General features: G+C 41.8%; 1 protein-coding gene across 2 annotated transcripts in view; it reads left to right on the plus strand.

The window, feature by feature from the left end:
- The window catches only part of CASKIN2 (CASK interacting protein 2), a 70,299-nt gene that overhangs the window by 36,258 nt on the left and 15,436 nt on the right, over positions 1 to 18,605 (plus strand). For both annotated transcript variants that reach the window (XM_073587999.1, XM_073588000.1), the window contains exons 4-15: positions 11,295 to 11,392; positions 11,472 to 11,617; positions 13,258 to 13,353; positions 14,937 to 15,067; positions 15,178 to 15,286; positions 16,552 to 16,660; positions 16,761 to 16,855; positions 16,939 to 17,056; positions 17,153 to 17,272; positions 17,361 to 17,479; positions 17,570 to 17,615; positions 17,785 to 17,858. In XM_073587999.1, the coding sequence (XP_073444100.1) occupies positions 11,295 to 11,392; positions 11,472 to 11,617; positions 13,258 to 13,353; positions 14,937 to 15,067; positions 15,178 to 15,286; positions 16,552 to 16,660; positions 16,761 to 16,855; positions 16,939 to 17,056; positions 17,153 to 17,272; positions 17,361 to 17,479; positions 17,570 to 17,615; positions 17,785 to 17,858 (1,261 nt within the window). The remainder of the gene's footprint in view (positions 1 to 11,294; positions 11,393 to 11,471; positions 11,618 to 13,257; positions 13,354 to 14,936; positions 15,068 to 15,177; positions 15,287 to 16,551; positions 16,661 to 16,760; positions 16,856 to 16,938; positions 17,057 to 17,152; positions 17,273 to 17,360; positions 17,480 to 17,569; positions 17,616 to 17,784; positions 17,859 to 18,605) is intronic.

Consider the following 18,605-nt stretch of genomic DNA (forward strand, 5'->3'; position numbering starts at 1 on the left):
TGGAACCAAAATTTTTTTTTGTTAGGAAGTTATAAGGGTTAAAAGTTGACCAGCGATTTCTCATTTTTACAACACCATTTTATTTTTAGGACCACATCACATTTGAAGCCACTTTGAGGGGTCTATATGATAGAAAATACCCAAAAGTGACACCATTCTAAAAACTGCACCCCTTAAGGTGCTCAAAACCACATTCAAGAAGTTTATTAACCCTTTAGGTGCGTCACAGGAATTTTTTTGAATATTTAAAAAAAAATGAACATCTAACTTTTTTTCATAAAAAAAATAATTCAGGTTCAATTTTTTTTATTTTACCAAGGGTAACAGGAGAAATTGGACTGCAAAAGTTATTGTGCAATTTGTCCTGAGTACGCAGATACCTGATATGTGGGGGGGAACGACTGTTTCGGCGCATGGCAGAGCTCAGAATGGAAGGAGCGCCGTTTGACTTTTTCAATGCAAAATTGGCTGGAATTCAGATCGGACGCCATGTCACATTTGGAGAGTCCCTGATGTACCTAAACAGTGGAAACCCCCTACAAGTGACACCATTTTGGAAACTAGACCCCCCCAAGGAACTTATCTAGATATGTGGTGAGAACTTTGAACCCACAAGGGCTTTACAAAAGTTTATAACGTACAGCGGTACAATTAAAAAATCATATTTTTTCCACAAAAATGATCTTTTCACCCCAATTTTTATTTTCCCAAGGGTAACAGGGCCCTAAAAGTTATTGTGCAATTTGTCCTGAGTACGCTGATACCCCACATGTGGGGGTAAACCACTATTTGGGCGCATGGCAGAGCTCGGAAGGGAAGCAGCGCCATTTGACGTTTTTGGCTGGAATTGAGATCGGACACCATGTCGCGTTTGGAAAACCCCTGATGTACCAAAACAGTGGAAACCCCCCACAAATGACACCATTTTGGAAACTAGACCCCCTAAGGAACTTATCTAGATGTGTGGTGACAACTTTGAACCCCCATGGGCTTCACAGAAGTTTATAACATAAAGCCATACAATTAAAAAATCATATTTTTTCCACAAAAATGATCTTTTCACCCTCATTTCTTATTTTTCCAAGGGTAACAGGACCCTAAAAATTATTGTGCAATTTGTCCTGAGTACACTGATACCCGACATGTGGGGGTAAACCACTATTTGGGCGCATGGCAGAGCTCGGAAGGGAAGCAGCGCCATTTGACGTTTTTGGCTGGAATTGAGATCGGACACCATGTCGCGTTTGGAAAACTCCTGATGTACCAAAACAGTGGAAACCCCCCACAAATGACACCATTTTGGAAACTAGACCCCCTAAGGAACTTATCTAGATGTGTGGTGAGCACTTTGACCCCCCCAGTGCTTCACAGAAGTTTATAACGCCCGGGCGTGAAAATAAAAAATTCGTATTTTTTCCACAAACATGATCTTTTAGTCACCATTTTTTTATTTTCCCAAGGGTACCAGGAGAAATTGGACCCCAAAAGTTGTTGTCCAATTTGTCCTGAGTATGCTGATACCCCATATGTGGGAGAAAACTACTGTATGGGCACACGTCGGGGCTCGGAAGGGAAGTAGTGACGTTTTGGAATGCAGACTTTGATGGAATGGTCTGCGGGTGTCATGTTGCCTTTGGAGAGCCCCTAATGTACCTAAACAGTGGAAACCCCCCACAAATGACACCATTTTGTAAACTAGACCCCCCCAAGGAACTTATCTAGATGTGTGGTGAGCACTTTGAACCCCCCAGTGCTTCACAGAAGTTTATAACGCCCGGGCGTGAAAATAAAAAATTCGTATTTTTTCCACAAACGTGATCTTTTAGTCACCATTTTTTTATTTTCCCGAAGGTACCAGGAGAAATTGGACCTTAAAAGTTGTTGTCCAATTTGTCCTGAGTATGCTGATACCCCATAAGTGGGATAAAACTACTGTATGGGCACACGTCGGGGCTCGGAAGGGAAGTAGTGACGTTTTGGAATGCAGACTTTGATGGAATGGTCTGCGGGTGTCATGTGCGTTTGGAGAGCCCCTGATGTACCTAAACTATTGAAACTCCCCACAAGTGACCCCATTTTGGACACTAGACCCCCCACGGAACTTATCTAGATGTGTGGTGAGCACTTTGAACCCCCAAGTGCTTCACAGAAGTTTATAACACTCGGACGTGAAAATAAAAAAATCATTTTTTTCCACAAAAATGATATTTTTGCCCCCAATTTTTTATTTTCCTAAGGGTAACAGGAGAAATTGGACCCCAAAAATTGTTTTGCAATTTGTCCTGAGTAGGCTGATACCCTACATGTGGGGGTAAAACACTGTTTGGGCGCATGGCAGAGCTTGGAAGGGAAGGAGCACCATTTGACTTTTTCAACTCAGAATTGGCTGGAATTGAGATCAGACGCCATGTTGCATTTGGAGAGCCCCTGATGTGCCCAAACAGTGGAAACCCCCAATTCTAACTCCAACCCGAACCCCAACATGCCCCTAACCCTAGCCCTAACCCTACCCTAACCCTAGCCCTAACCCTACCCCAACACACCCCTAGCCCTAACCCTAGCCCTAACCCTAATGGAAAAATTGAAATAAATACATTTTTTTTATTTTATTATTTTTCCCTAACTAAGGGGGTGATAACGGGGGGTTTGATTTACTATTTATGGCGGTTTTTATTTTTGGCAGCTGTCGCACGCTAAAAGACGCTTTTTATTGTAAAAATAGTTTTTGCATCACCACATATTGAGAGCTATAATTTTTCCGTATTTTGACCCACCGGGTCATGTGAGGTCTTATTTTTTGCGGGACGAGTTGACGTTTTTATTGGTACCATTTTCGGGCACGTGAAATTTTTTGATCGCTTTTTATTCCGATTTTTGGGACGGAGAATGAAGAAAAACCAGCGTTTCATGAATTTCTTTTGGGGGGGTGCGTTTACACCGTTCCGCGTGCGGTAAAATTGATAAAGCGGTTTTATTCTTCGGGCCAGTACGGTTACAGCGATACCTCATTTAGGTCGTTTTTTTATGTTTTTGTCGGTATTATGCAATGAAAACTATTTTATATAAAAAATAATTATTTTTGCATCGCTTTATTCTGCGAGCTATAACTTTTTTATTTTTTCGCTGATGATGCTGTGTGGCGGCTCGTTTTTTGTGGGACAAGATGACGTTTTCAGCGGTACCATGGATATTTATATGCGTCTTTTTGATCGCGCGTTATTACACTTTTTGTTTGGCAGTATGATAATAAATCATTATTTTTTGCTTTGTTTTTTATTTTTATTTTTTAAGGGGTTCGCTAAAGGGGTTAACTAATGGGACAGTTTTATAGGGCGGGTCGTTACGGACGCGGCGATACCTAATATGTGTACTTTTATTGTTTGTTTTTTTTTATTATTTCCAAACAATGGATTTATTGGGGGAATATTTTTTATTTTTTTTTCTAATTTATTTGGCGATTTTTTTTTTTTTTTTTTTTTTTTTTTTTTTTTTTTTTTTAAATTATTTTTACACTTTTTTTTTTTTTTTTTTTACTTTATTAAATAGTCCCAGGTGGGACATCACTGTCCTGTGACAGATCGCTGATCTGTCACATCACAGATCACTGTGACAGATCAGCGATCTGACACAGGCACTGCAGAAGGCTTCCTCATGCCTGCGCTTTGCAGGCACTGAGGAAGCCAGCTTCCTCAGGCCCCCGAAGGCCCCCGTCGCTATCTTGGATTCGGGGGCCTGGAGGAAAGGAGCCCCCCGCAGCAGCGCTGCACATTGCGCTGCCGTGGGGGGCTCAGGGAAGCACGGAGGGAGCCCCCTCCCTGCCGATGCTTCCCTTTAACTCCCGGTACACCGCGATCATGTTTGATCGCGGTGTGCAAGGGGTTAACGTGTCGGGGGCGGTCCGTGACCGCCCCTGACACATTGTGCCGGGTGTCAGCTGTGATAATCAGCTGACACCCGGCCGCGATCAGCGGCGCTCACCACGTGGGCGCCGCTGAGCGCGCCCGACGTACTATCCCGTCCATGGGCATAGGGGCCCAGGTCCCATGGACGGGATATACCGTCGGATGTCGGGAAGGGGTTAATGCATTTGTGCTGTGCGGATTTGGTTGAAATTTCTTTCTTGTGTTTCTGGAGGAGAGAGAGACTATATGCCAGACTGGAAAACGCTGCTGCGGATCCGCAAAGAAAGTTGACATGCTGCAGAAAAAAACCTGCTGCAAATCTGTGTGGATTTTTCCGCAGCATGTGCACAGCAATTCTTATTTTACAATTCACTTGCATTGATTGTGCACTACACTGCGGATTTGATGCAATTCGGCATCTCCAAAAATGCTGCGGATCCGCATGAAAATCCGCAACGTGTGCACATACCCTAAAACCGCCTATAACTGGCTTTACTGCAACCTATGATGATCAACCAAAGTCAGGGGCGGACACTGACAGCTTGGGGCCCCTGTGCAAGAAATGTGTCTGGGACCCCCCACTTTTTATGGCAACAAAGAGAAAAAAATATATATATATATATCTCCCTTACGTATCAGATTAAATAGATCATCCTGTCTTGTTAGATATATAATGCAATGACGGCTGATGGAGCATGGGAAAGCTTCTTTTCTAATGGAGGAGGCTGCTGAACTGGTCGTCTGGTCACCGACTGCTCTATCCGCAGTCATTTTATATCTAACAAGAGAGGGAACTATGCAATAAGAGAGGGCACTGTGAATAACAAAAATAACAAGAATAAGCTATGTAAGAGACAGCACTGTACATAACAGCAGAGGAAGCTATATAATAAGGGACAGCACCATATATAACGAGAGAGGATGGTACGCAATAAGGGAAGGTGTGATACATAATAAAAGAGGAAACTATGTACCTAAGGACAGTGTTATATATAATTATAAGTGAGTACACTGTATACTAAGTGACTGTGTGAGTACACTATATACTAAAAGACAGTGCTATACATAATAAGTGAGTACACTATATATTAAAGGACTGTGCTATGCTTAATAAGTGAGTACACTATATACTAAGAGACTGTGCTATTCTTAATAAGGCTACATGCCTGTATATGTGTGCAGTGTTGGTGTGCTGCCCGCTTTTACAGACATTTGAGCATGTCCTATTCTGATGCTCAAAATCGTATCAGAACAGAATATTCTCTGACCCACACGGATGTCCTTCTCAGAGCCGTGATTTTCATGTATCTGAATAAACCTATAAAACTCTACAAGCCCGTGTGCCATCCGATAAAAGAACCTGGAAGCACATGGATATTTCACACCAATGTGAGAATGTAGAATAAGGGATTTTACAGATAACATTATCACTCCAAAACACAAAGAACAGATACAGAATAATATCTCCATCCAAGCACTTAACGCTGATGCCTTGTCTATTTAGAGCCGTTTTCTCTTGTTTCTCCATCTGGCCAGACCTTCATGTCGACATCTCCCAGCCACGTCACGTCTTGTCACGATGATCTTCATGGCCCTGAAAATAACAAAGTCACATACATTGTATACATACATGTGTCTCCCCCCAAATACAGATATGTACCCCACCATTAACCCCATTCTGACATCAGTCGTACTGTTCCGTCCATGTGACCTGGCACAATTTGACCATGGACGGAATAGTACGTCTAAGAGATCGGGCATGCTCACGAGGGGGATCGCTCCCGGCACTTTAAGCCCCGAAATACTGCGATCTAACAAGATGGCAGCATTTGGGAGCCGGTACAGGGACTGAGAGCCCCTCTGCCTTTGGATCGGAGACCCTGCGGCGTGATGCAGGGTCCCGATCGTTGCCATGGTGAGCCGGGTCACCAGAGCTAAGAAAACTTGCTGATCATGCGCAGTGCATGATCAACAAGTTTCTCTGTCAGTGCAGCGTTGACAGCTTATATGGCATGCAGATGCTGCTTCATCTATATGCTATAGAATTGATCATCCTGCAAAAAATGATTGTCCCATAGTGGGACAAAGTAAAAAAAGTTAGGATAAAGTGAAAAAAAATTTTTTTTTAAATAATTGTAAAAATATTAAAAAAAAAATCTAAAATAATAAAAAAAATCAATATATATTCTAGCTCAAAATAAATATTTGAATGAAACAAAAAAGAAAACTACACATATTTGGTATTGCCACATCGGTAACGACCCGACCTTTTAAACTGTCCCATTAGTTAACCCCGTTAGTGAACACCATTAACAAAAGGCAAAAAACAATGCTTTACCATCATACCGCCGAACAAAAAGCGGAATAACACACAATCAAAAAGACAGATATAAATAAACATGGTATTGTTGAAAACATCATCTTGTCCCGCCAAAAACAAGCCCCCATACAGCTCCATCAACGGAAAAATAAAAAAGTTATAGCTCTCAGAATAAAGCGATGCAAAAATAATTTTTTTCTATAAAGTTTTTATTGTATAAAAGCGCCAAAACATACAAAAATGATGTAAATGATTTATCGCTGTAATCGTACTGACCCGAAGAATAAAACTGTCTTATCAATTTTACCATACATGGAACGGTATTAACACCTCCCCCCCAAAAAAAAAATTCATGAATTGCAGGTTTTTGCTCATTCTGTCTCCCAAAAATCGGAATAGAAACCGAAATCGTAATAGAAAGCAATCAAAAGATTATCATGTGCCCGAAAATGGTACCAATAAAAAGAGTCAGCTCGTCCTGCAAAAAAACAAGACCTCACATGACTCTTTGGGCCAAAATATGGAAAAATTAAAGCTCTCAAGACGTGGTGATGCAAAAACTATTGTTTTGCAATGAAAAGCGTCTTTTGTGACAGCTGCCAAACATAAAAACATTTAGTTTTCAACCTGGACAGTGACTAGATGCAACCGTCCACGCGGAGAACCACTGGTGAATGTGCTGCTGGGAACGCCGCATCAGTAACCAGGAGTGACGTCATAGAGGTTACCTTCGGTCACTGGGCTCACTGTTCCCAGCCAGGCTGAGCTGCGGTGAGATCCGGTGAGGTCCCTGCTAACACTGTGAGCGTTCACTGTGCTAGCGGGAATCTCACTGAAATCACCGCAGTTACATCCGGTCACTGGGCTCTGTTCCCAGCCAGGCTGAGCTGCAGTGAGATTCGGGGTCACTTATAAAATTCACATACCAGAAAACAGTAGATTAGTTCCAAAAAGTAGCATTGGCACATCTAGATAAGTTTCTTGGGGGGGGTCTAGTTTCTAAAATGGGGTCACTTGTGAGGGGTTTCTACATCAGGGGCTCTGCAGTCACGACATGACGCCCGCAGACCATGCCATCAAAGTCTGCATTGCAAAACGTCACTACTTCCCTTCTGAGCCCCGACATGTGCCCAAACAGTAGTTTTCTCCCACAAATTGGGTACCAACGTACTCAGGACAATTTGGAAAACAACTTTTGGGGTCCAATTTCTTCTGTTACCCTTGGGAAAATAAAAAATTGGGGCCTAAAGAAAAAAATTTTTGTGGAAAAATTGTTTTTTTTTCACGGCCAGGCATTATAAACTTTAGTGAAACACTTGGGGGTTCAAAGTTCTCACCACACATCTAGATAAGTTCCTTGGGGGGTCTAGTTTCCAAAATGGTGTCATTTGTTGGGGATTTCCACTGTTTAGACACATAAGGGGCTCTCCAAACACAACGTGGCGTCCGATCTTAATTCCAGCCAATTTTGCATTGAAAAGTCAAACGGCGCTCCTTCCCTTCTGAGCTCTGCCATGCGCCCAAACAGTGGTTCTCCCCACATATCAGAGTACTCAGGACAAATTGCACAATAACTTTTGGGGTCCAGTTTCTCCTGTTACCCTTGGGAGAAAAAAAAAATTTGGATCTGAAGTAAATTTTTTGTGAAAAAAAGTTATGTTCATTTTTTTTAAAAAACATTACAAAAATTCCTGTGAAGCGCCAGAAGGGTTAATAAACTTCTTGAATGTGAAATTGCTGGTCAACTTTTAATTATAACTTCCTAACAAAAAAAAAAAAAAATTTGTTCCAAAATTGTGCTGATGTAAAGTAAACATGTGCGAAAGATCTGTGTGATTTAAGGGCATAAAAATTCAAAGTTGTAAAACTGCGAAATTTTGAAAATTTTCACCAAATTTCCGTTTTTTTTCACAAATAAACGCAACTCATATCAAAGAAATTCTACCACTATCATGAAGTACAATATATCACAAGAAAACAATGACAGAATCACCGGGATCCGTGGAAGCGTTCCAGAGTTATTACCTCATAAAGGGACAGTGGTCAGAATTGTAAAAATTGGCCCGGCCATGAACGTGCAAACCACCCTCGGGGGTAAAGGGGTTAATATACTATTAGCCACACACTATTAAAAATATAACGTGATAAGCAGCACTGTGTCTCCCATTACCTATAATCTCTGACTCCCAATAATATAAATTATTCAGTCTGTGACTCTCCCCAGTTACTATGTGTACACAAAATATATGCAAGGTTTTACTGCACAAGCAAAGTGAATGAGATCTGTGGTCTCATGCACACGCTGCTTATTTTTTCCTTACAGATTTGCAGCAGGTTTTATACTACATGGTAAAACCAATGGTGTCGTTCAAAAGTACAACTCGTCCCGCAAAAAGTAAGCGCTCACATGGCCATATTGATGGAAAAATAAAAAAGTTATGGCTCTGGGAAGAAGGGGAGCGAAAAACGAAAAAGTAAAAAAAGCTCCGGTCATAAAGGGGTTAAAATCTGCATAATGTCAATTCTTGCAGCCTATTTCACCCGTACTAATGGGGAAAATACGTAACAAAATCGTGGGGAAAAAAGTATTTTACGCAAAAGGTGAAAATGTATATACTGTATATACTCGTGTATAAGCCGACCCATGTATAAGCCGACCCCCTAATTTTGCCACAAAAAACTGGGAAAACTTATTGACTCGTGTATAAGCCGAGGGTGAAATCCATTGACTATGCCCCCATATGCTGCTCCATAGAATATGCCCCCATATGCTGCTCCATAGAATATGCCTCCATATGCTGCCCTATAGACTATGCCCCCATATGCTGCCCGATAGAATATGCTGCCCCATAGACTATGCCCCTATATGCTGCCCCATAGACTATGTCCCCATATGCTGCTCCATAGAATATGCCCCCATATGCTGCAAAAAAAAAAGAAGCCATACTCGCGTCTCCTGGGTCCATCGCCGCTGTCTGCCGCTTCTTGTGTCAGTGACTGTTCAGCCAGCAGAGGGGCGGCGCGCACTAACCACGTCACCGCGCCCCCTGCTGCCTAAACGTCACTGACACAGGATGCAGCAGAGACAGCGGTGAGCAGCGATGGACCGGGGGACAGGAGAATATCGCTATACTCACCCATCCTGCCGCGGTCTCTGCAGCCTCGCTCGCTTCTCCACTGTCTCCCTTCCTGTCTTCAGCGGTCACGTGGTTCCGCTCATTACACTCAAGAATATGCACATATTCATGAGTTTTAAGCGAGCAAGGCTGCAGAGACTGTGGCAGGACAGGTAAGTATGATCTATGACCCGTGTATAAGCCGAGAGGAGGGGGGGGGGGACTTTTAGCCCAAAAAAATGGTCTGAAAATCTCGGCTTATACACGAGTATATACGGTAATTGTTCATATGGTATATTTGATGTAAAGCTGGAAGAATAAGGGAAAATGTGAATGTGGTTTTCTTCTAAAATTGAATGAGAGCTCAAGTTACACACTTTTATTTTTGAGGATCTACTGTTATCACCACTTTTACCCAACATGTCTAGTCATAAGATTACTATTGTACCATTGCATCTTACGAGAGATGTCGGTCCAGAAAGGAAACCAGCACATCCAAACCAAATCTTACAATACCTGAGATTATTCTTCAAAGTACTGAAGGAAAAGAAATATGCGGATACTTAGGGATCAGCGTAAAAATGAGTTTTATTACATTTACCATACACGCTGAATTAAAAACACTTAAAGCTGGAAAGCAAACTATATACCTAGCGTGGCAAAATAAGGCTGACTCCTACCCTCATTCACCTGAAAGTTGAAAATCACAGGGAAACCAGGATAAATGCAAAATAACAAGTGTGCATAGTCATATGGCCCAACATGCCCGTAAGGAGACATTCGTAACGCCCAAAAAAAAGTCTACAAGAGATGGCAAGGGTGAGCGTCACTCGTATGGTCGTCATGAAAGAATCCACATTAAATGAAATGTATAATGAACATGTGAGAGGCAGTAATGTGATGAGGGGGAAAAAGAACCCCGTGTGTTTTGCCAACTTATCTGTGGCTTCCCCAGGAATCTCTGTGGCTTCCTCATGACACCTGCGCTGTAGCATTAGATGTTAGAATAGATGTTCTTGTGTCTGATGACACCTGAACTCTTGCTCGAGCAACTCTGACCTGGCAGTCTAGCACCTTATATACCAAGGTCAAAAAGCAGCCACGTCATATGAGTGTTTTCTGAAGGAAGATGGTCCTGATGAGTTGCCATGGCTGATGGGGCTGAACAATGACCTCACCTGCCCATCTATTGGGCATTTTAAGCCGAAACAAGTGTTGAGACTGAAAAGTGGGTTAGAACAACTTGGGTATGAGTATGTGAATGAGAAATATTGTAGGGTAAAAATGGTCAGGTTAGACCTCCTAAATTAGAATTCAATAGAATATACATGAATAATAAATACAATATTTCCCTTCATAGCTACCATTGTTGGATGTAAAAGGAAAAAATGTCTAATCACTCACCTCTTGGGCCATCCCTTTGCTCACTGCCTGGTGTTGTCATCTTCTTTCCACCTTGGCGCTCTGCATCTCTGGTCTCTTCACTATAGGTCAGGACTTCCAGGTGTTGGAAGTCACTGCGCGTCACAGTTACAACATGCAGTGACCTTCGAGGCTTGAACACAGAAGTGTGGGAAAATAGTGAAGAGGCTGTAGATGCAGTGCGCTAAGGGCAAACAGAAGAGGACCAGACTGGGTGGCCGGAGAGGTCTGTGAAGGGGTATTATTTTTTATTTTTTGTTGCTCCTGTTCCAACTTGCATTTAAATGTTTGTTATGAACAAACCTACAGAACCTATTTAGTTTGTATCCCAGGGACTACAAGGATAGTAAAGCCGTTGACCCTTTCTAAAGAAACAGTAGAGTAACTCAGTTGTGGAACCTTCTTTGTGGCAACTAAGTCTGTATAGAATGAACTTTTCTGTCCTCGTTTAGGGAAATGCCAGTAAAGGCTCATATTTTGCTGATTGGTAATGCTCCATTTTTAGTCAGCTGCCGGCCTCTTTTGTGTCGCCAGGTTTTCCGCTTTGCATCATGCAGCTCTTAGTGGCAACTCTGAGTTATTGCTGCTACTTCTAGAAACACAGGCAGCTGTGGACATCAAGGATGGCAATGGTGAGTGTGAAGCAAGTGTATCTTCTGCGATATTTGAAAGCCGGCTGCCCTTCTAATAAAGGCATTCATTTCTCTCCAGGAATGCGTCCCTTACACTACGCGGCATGGCAGGGCCAGCCTGAGCCGGTGCGGCTCCTTCTCCGAGCAGCTGCCAGCGTCAATGCTGCTTCCAATGATGGACAGATTCCCTTGCACTTGGCTGCTCAGTATGGACACTATGAAGTAGTAAGTCACACTCATTCTTCTCCATCAAAATGTCAGCTAAATTCCCTTGGCTCTTTTATTATAAATATTCCAGAGGTTTATTAAAGTGTAACTTGGGTCAGCTGCGCAAAAAGGACTATGCTATATTGCAGGCAATTGTAGCAATCTCCTGTAAAGTGACTATAATTAGTCTATAATGTATAACTGATGTATGGTACCTTTTCTCCCAGTCTTCCATGTATTTCCTCCAAGCTTTAAAGAGGTGGTCTGAAATACAAATTAATTTTCATCCCAAGTCCCTTTTTAATGCCCCAGTCTGAACTATTTTATAATATACATTAATAATGTCCTATTCTTCCCTAACTACACTATCTAACTGCTTTTCTTTTTTTTCTAATTGATGACTCTTTATTTAAGAATCTCAGTGCATGCTGGGATATTCAAACAAAGCATCACCAGGGGGACAGAGGCTATGGTCACTTCCTCAACTTCTGACCCCTCCCTGAAATGAAGCATCATCAGGGACCTTTGTTTCAGGGGCAGGCTAGCCGCTGGCCGATGTGTAATGTGCACAATGAGAGCTCTCTTGCTGGCTCAGATCAGCAGTTACAAGCTGGCAACAGAGCACACTCTCAATGCATTGTCAGAATACCCGGTGTGCAGAGACCAGTGACATCGCCTGTGGGGTCAGCGCTGGTCTCCGCATGCCGGGTATTCTGACAACCCACACTGACAGTGCGCTCTGTTGCTGGTTCATTACTGCTGATCTGAGCCGGTGAGAGAGCACGTTGTCATTGTACACATCAGGGACTATCCCAGCAAATGAAGCAAAAGTCTTTGATGGCGCTTCGTTTCAGGGAGGGGACCGCAGCTTCTGTCTCTTGATGACGCTCCATTTCAGTATCCAAGCATGCACTGGGATTCTCAAATAAAAGCATCCTAAAAAAGGAAGTGGGGGAGGCGGGGAAGAAAATTTGTTACATAGTGTAGTTAGGGACGGATAGGAAATTTGTAATTAATGTATATTAGCAAATGGTTTAGATTATGGTATTAAATATATAGGCATTTAGGGTGAAAATTAATTTGTATTTTAGTTCACCCCTTTAATATTACAGGATTTTTTAGGAATCTGTCTGTATTATAGGTGGTGGTGACCACTGTTATTGCTTTTTTTTACATGTATGTACAACATGCTAATTATTACAAGAAATAATTAGTGTTCCAATGGTATCATTAAGAGAGGGAAGGGAAATGCTTCTTAAAATGTAACATGCACTTTTCCAAATAAGTTGTCAGTGTGTACACAGAAAGCTGCCAATCAGTGGTGTGGGCGGGGTTTTATGGAGCTCAGCATTTAGGGAACTGCTGGATCTGCAGCAGATGAAAGTGTTTTTTTTTGTTTGCATTTTTTTAATCAAAACTGCAGCAGGCAGCCTAGTTAGTGAGTTCCCCTTTAATCTTGGTAAGCAACAGAGTAGCCACTTTTTAGGAAAGAGAATTTTTGAAATCCCTGTGTTGGTGCCCCATATCACACCCTGCTTCTGAATGATGTTGAGTTGGCTTTTGAATATAAATGATATAAATGCAAACACTTTTTTTAATTTTCAGGATTTTTAGTAGCATTGTGCTTTTACGTTTTTTTTTTATTTCTTTGCTACCAGTCTGAAACCCTTTTGCAGCACCAGTCAAATCCATGCCATGTCAATAAATCCAAGAAGACACCGTTGGATCTGGCTTGTGAATTTGGGAGAGTAAAGGTATGACCGTTCATAGCAATTGTTTATTTTCTCTCTTTTTTCATTTCTATGTCTGTGCTTCCTTTTAAAGCTGTGATTTTAACACCTAAAACTTTAGACAATACGGTAAAGTTTTGTCAGGCTTTGAGTTGGGTGATGGTTTATGCAGAATGATCAATCAATCCCCCCTTCTTATAGTATAGTATCCAAGATACATTTTTATAGTATAGAAATATCAACCAACTCTAGGGTTCTTCACTAAGTGTAATATTGGGTTAGGGCTGTCCATTGGGTTCTCTATCTACAGAACCTAGCTGTTTCTCTGTGAAGATTAGCCTGGCTGCAAGATATTTCCAGAAATTGTTGAGTTCGATTTGGTGGAACAGTGGAGTTCCTCAGAAACTAGTCTGAGAATCACTACATTATCCTCCATTCCTTTAGGCTATGTGCCCACGTTGCGTGTTAAAACACACACTAAAAACCGGACTCCTTCCCAGAAATCGTGCATTTTTTTCCCGCTCGATTTCAACCCGATTTTACCGCGATTCTGTTCGCGATTTTGTTGCGATTTTCTCAAGCACTTTCCAAGCGATTTGAAGCATCGCTTGGAAAGTGATTGACAGGTTGGTCACACTCGTCAAACATAGTGTTTGACGAGTGTGAGCAGCTTTTTACTATTGAGGCCGCCTATGCGGCATCAATAGTAAAAGATAGAATGTTAAAATCAGGGCTGTGGAGTCGGTAAGCCAAACCTGTGACTCCGACTCCGACTCCTCAATTTCCCTTACACCGACTCTGACTCCAACTCCGACTCCACGACTCCGACTCCGACACATATTGCTTATATTTAAGTGAAAAATTTATTGTAGTACAATGTGAACCTCAGACATTTAATCATTTTTATGATCCAATAATCAAGATATTTAGATAGAACAGAATATATATTGGTGTACTACCCGGTTTTCATTCTTTTTGGTACAGATACGATATGGATAGACAGATATGGATAAATGGATAGAGCAGATTTCTAATCTGCTTTTGCTATTGAAAACATTATCTATGAGCTCAAAAACCTTTCAGGTGATGCAGTTTTTTAAAAAGATGATCAGCTTTTGCAGCTGAAAAACGTATCCTCAAAAAACACAGGAAAAACGCTGTGTGTGAATGTAGCCTTAGATCAGGAATATAACAGCCATTTATAGGACATTTCATAACTTTCCCAAACTCCTATGAAAAAATATTCAGCACATCCTGCATTGAATTACTGTACCCAATTTATTATATATTTTAGGAGTTGGAGTCGGTCCATTTTACACCGACTCCGACTCCACCAAAATGAGCACCGACTCCACGACTCCGACTCCACAGCCCTGGTTAAAATGCTAAAAAAAATTAAAAAATCGGGGTATATTTACCTTCCGGCGTCCCGCGCTGCATTCCCGGCCTCAGCGTTTCCAGTAATGCCTTGCGAGACCTGTGATAACGTTGGTCTCGCGTTGCCGAAAATCGCGGCAAAAGCGCTTAAAAATCGCTACGTGGGCACACAGCCTACATCTCACTTTCAACTGTAGTTAATGTATTGTCTCCTTTAATTGATTCCTTAGGTGGTACAGCTGCTCCTGAATAGCCATCTGTGTGTCTCTTTGTTGGAGGGCATATCCAAAGATCCCACAGACCCTAATTTTACCACACCGCTGCACTTGGCAGCAAAAAATGGCCACCGGGAAGTCATCAGGTGGGTTGATTGGTGAATTTGTTAGTTGCAATGGTAGGCACAAAATGATTTAGCAAACCGCTTCTTATTGTTGGCCTGAATATTAACCATATATTGACAATTTTTTTCAGATTGCTCCTTAAATCTGGCATTGAGGTTAACAAAGTGACAAAGATGGGCAGTGCTCTACATGAGGCATCACTATGTGGAAAGACTGAAGTTGTGAAGCTGCTTATAGAGGTAGGAAATGTTGGGAAGTTTAAGGCTGCGTTCACACGTTCAGGTTTTTTCGCGTCGGTTTTTACCGCACGATTTTGCCGCGAAAACGCAAAAAAAAACCCAGCATCCCATGCAATCCTATGGGATTCCGCAATGCTGTGCTAATGCTGCGGATTTTCCCGCAGTGTAATCGCTTCGTGGAAAAATCCGCAGCATGTTCATTAATTTGCTAAATCGCGGTGATTCCGCCCACATAGGAATGCATTGTTCTGCTTACTTTCCACATGTGACTGTGCCCACCATGCGAAAAGTAAGCAGAACATTTGAAGATGGTAGCCACGGTCCGGAGGAGAGGAGACTGTCCTCCGGGCTGTGTGTACCATATGCCTGTAAAAATAGAATTAAAATAAAAAAATCGGGTTATATTCACCTTCCGACGTCCCGCGCAGCATCCCCAGGCTTCAGCGATACACGCGGCAGCTCCCGTTCCCAGTAATGCATTGCGATGACCTTTGCTGACGTCGCGTCTCGCGATCATGTAGCGATCTCGCGAGACAGCGACGTCATCAAAGGTCATTGCCGCAATGCATCACTGGGAACGGGACCTGTTGGAGCATTGCGGAGGCCGTGGGACGTCGGAAGGTGAATATTACCCGATTTTTTTAAATTTATCATTAGATATTTTTACTACTGATGCTGCATAGGCAGCCTCAATAGTAAAAAGTTGGTTACACTCGTCAAACACTTTGGTTGACGAGTGTGACCAACCTGTCTATCAGTTCTTCAAGTGATGCTACAGATCGCTTGGAAAATGCTAGCATTCTGCAAGCTAATTACTCTTGCAAAACGCTAGTTTTTCCACTGGAAAATCGCGGGAATTTAAAATGCGATTTTCCCGCGGAATGGAATTCCGGAATTCTCGCGGGAATTCCGCTACGTGTGAACTTAGCCTAACCCAACACCTGTATTTGTTTATTTTACTCTCTTAGGTAGCACCATTAATTCCACAGTGCTCTACAGATATTCTCATTATGTCCCTATTGGGGCTCACAGTCTAAATTCCCTATCAGTGTGTCTTTGGAACGTGGGAGGAAATTGGAGAACCCAGAGGAAACATGGGAGAACATAAAAACATCTTGCATTGCGCACCTTGTTGCCCTTGGTCGGATTTGAACCCAGGACCTGAGTGCTGCAAGGCTGCAGTGCCAACTGATCCACCAGACTGCCCATTGCAGGGTTATAATTTGTTTTTAATGAGTAAGCTCCTCTATATCTTTCCTTTCTAGAACGGCATTGATGTAAATATCCGAAACACGTACAATCAGACTGCTTTGGACATTGTAAATCAATTCACCACCACTCATGCAAGTACAGACATAAAACAGCTTCTTCGAGGTAATTGTGCAAGTCATAAGCGTGTGACATGGTGGAATTAAACTAGAGGAATCATTTAAATAATTGAGTGTCATAAAACAATGTACACTCTTCATTTCAGAGGCATCTGGGATACTTAAAGTTCGGGCCCTGAAGGATTTCTGGAATGCTCATGATCCAACTGCTCTGAATATCCGGGCTGGAGACCTCATTACGGTAGTGACTACATTTTTGTATTGTTGTTTTTTAATAGTAAATATATTCCTTTTAGTTTTTGTAACAACGTATTTTGACTCCAGGTATTGGAGCAACATCCAGATGGCAGATGGAAAGGTCACATTCATGACGCACAGAAGGGAACCGATAGAGTGGGATTCTTTCCTCCAGCAATTGTCGAGGTCATCACTAAGAGGCTTGGTGAGAAATCACAACAATCTACAGAAGAAATATTTTAGAAGGAATTAGACTTTTTCTAGATTTCTTTATTCTATGTTCCTAATTTGTCTTTATTAGGCTCCACTATTTCTCGTAATACCACAACTTCTCAGCAGCGTTTAGCAAAGCCACTACTACACCAGCACAGTCAGTACAGTACAATAACCAGCATTGGTATGACCTCCGATTACAGTGGAGGTAAGTAATGGTGTCAGTAGAATTTTGTTCTTTTCATCATGTTCATATTAAATGATGTTGATCATTTTTCTTCCTTGTGCAATTCTAGCTGGTGACCGTCACAGTGTGGGCAGTGAGGGTAGTCTGGGCAGCGTACGCAGTGCTGGAAGTGGCCAGAGCTGTGAAAGCAGTGGTCTGAGCTCCACTCTTCTCATAGAGAATGCCCAGGTAACTCTTATGAACAATATTTGCTTTTAAATTTCTGTTGCTTCGTTTCTTCCTCCTATTCATTAGACACTTGGGTTGTCTTCTTTTCAGAACCTACATCATGGCTACGACGATCACCATAACAGAGTACTTGTTGGTGAGGATCAGCTTGATCTTAAGTGTTTTGAGGTTGTATATAATATTCAGAATCATAATAATAATAATAATAATAATAAATAATACAAATTATCATCATCATTATATATATTTTTTTTTATCTAAGCATCATGCCCTTAATATATTAAATGGCACCTCTTGAATTTCAGGCACCACTCCAAGTCATAAGATGCATTCTGTTCATGTGGCGGAGAAAGAGCCAGGATCATACTTGCAAGGAAAGGTATGTGGTCGTGGTAAAAGTATAGTATTTTTATGTCAAAAGCTCACATTACAGTAAACAATGTGTTTTATTTTATTTAAATGTTTACTGCAATTTTGCAATATCCGTTTTGAAATTATCTTAAAAAAAAAAAATAAAAATGAAACAATTAGTAATTGGTAAACGCATTGCTTTACGTATTATTTAGTCCTCCCACAAAATTTGCATTATGATTTTTCTCACATTTTCAGGCTTTATGTTTAAAACCTCCTGGCATTCCCTTCACGTTCATTGCTGTCCAGTAGAGATGAGCGAGTATACTTGTATTTTGGCGTGCTTGGAGACTTAGATTTCGTGTCTCAGCTGCATGATTTGTGGCTGCTAGACAGCTTGAATACATGTGAGGAATGTCTGTTTGTTAGGGAATTCCCACATGTATTCAGCCTGTCTGCAAGTCGCAAATCATGCCGCTGAAACGAGGAAAACTAAATCTCTGAGCACGCCAAAATACTCTGTGGAGACCCGAACATGACCAGGAAAACCCGAGCAATGAGTATACTCTCTCATCACTACTGTCCAGAGCTTGTTCGGATGCCCAGCCCTTAGGGAAGTGTAGTCTTTAAATGAAGCTCCATACGGTGTGACACAGAAAATCTATTTCTCCCAGAATCCTTTGCACTGGGAAGTTAAGCTGAACTGCTTTAGTTGTTTGGCGGTGTGGTGTCTGATTCCAGAAGCAACAAGGAAGATGAGAATGCTGCTCTGGGC

Source organism: Dendrobates tinctorius, unplaced genomic scaffold, assembly GCF_039654945.1.
Source record: "Dendrobates tinctorius isolate UK_male_01 unplaced genomic scaffold, ASM3965494v1 ptg000103l, whole genome shotgun sequence".
In the NCBI taxonomy this organism is placed as follows: domain Eukaryota; kingdom Metazoa; phylum Chordata; class Amphibia; order Anura; family Dendrobatidae; genus Dendrobates; species Dendrobates tinctorius.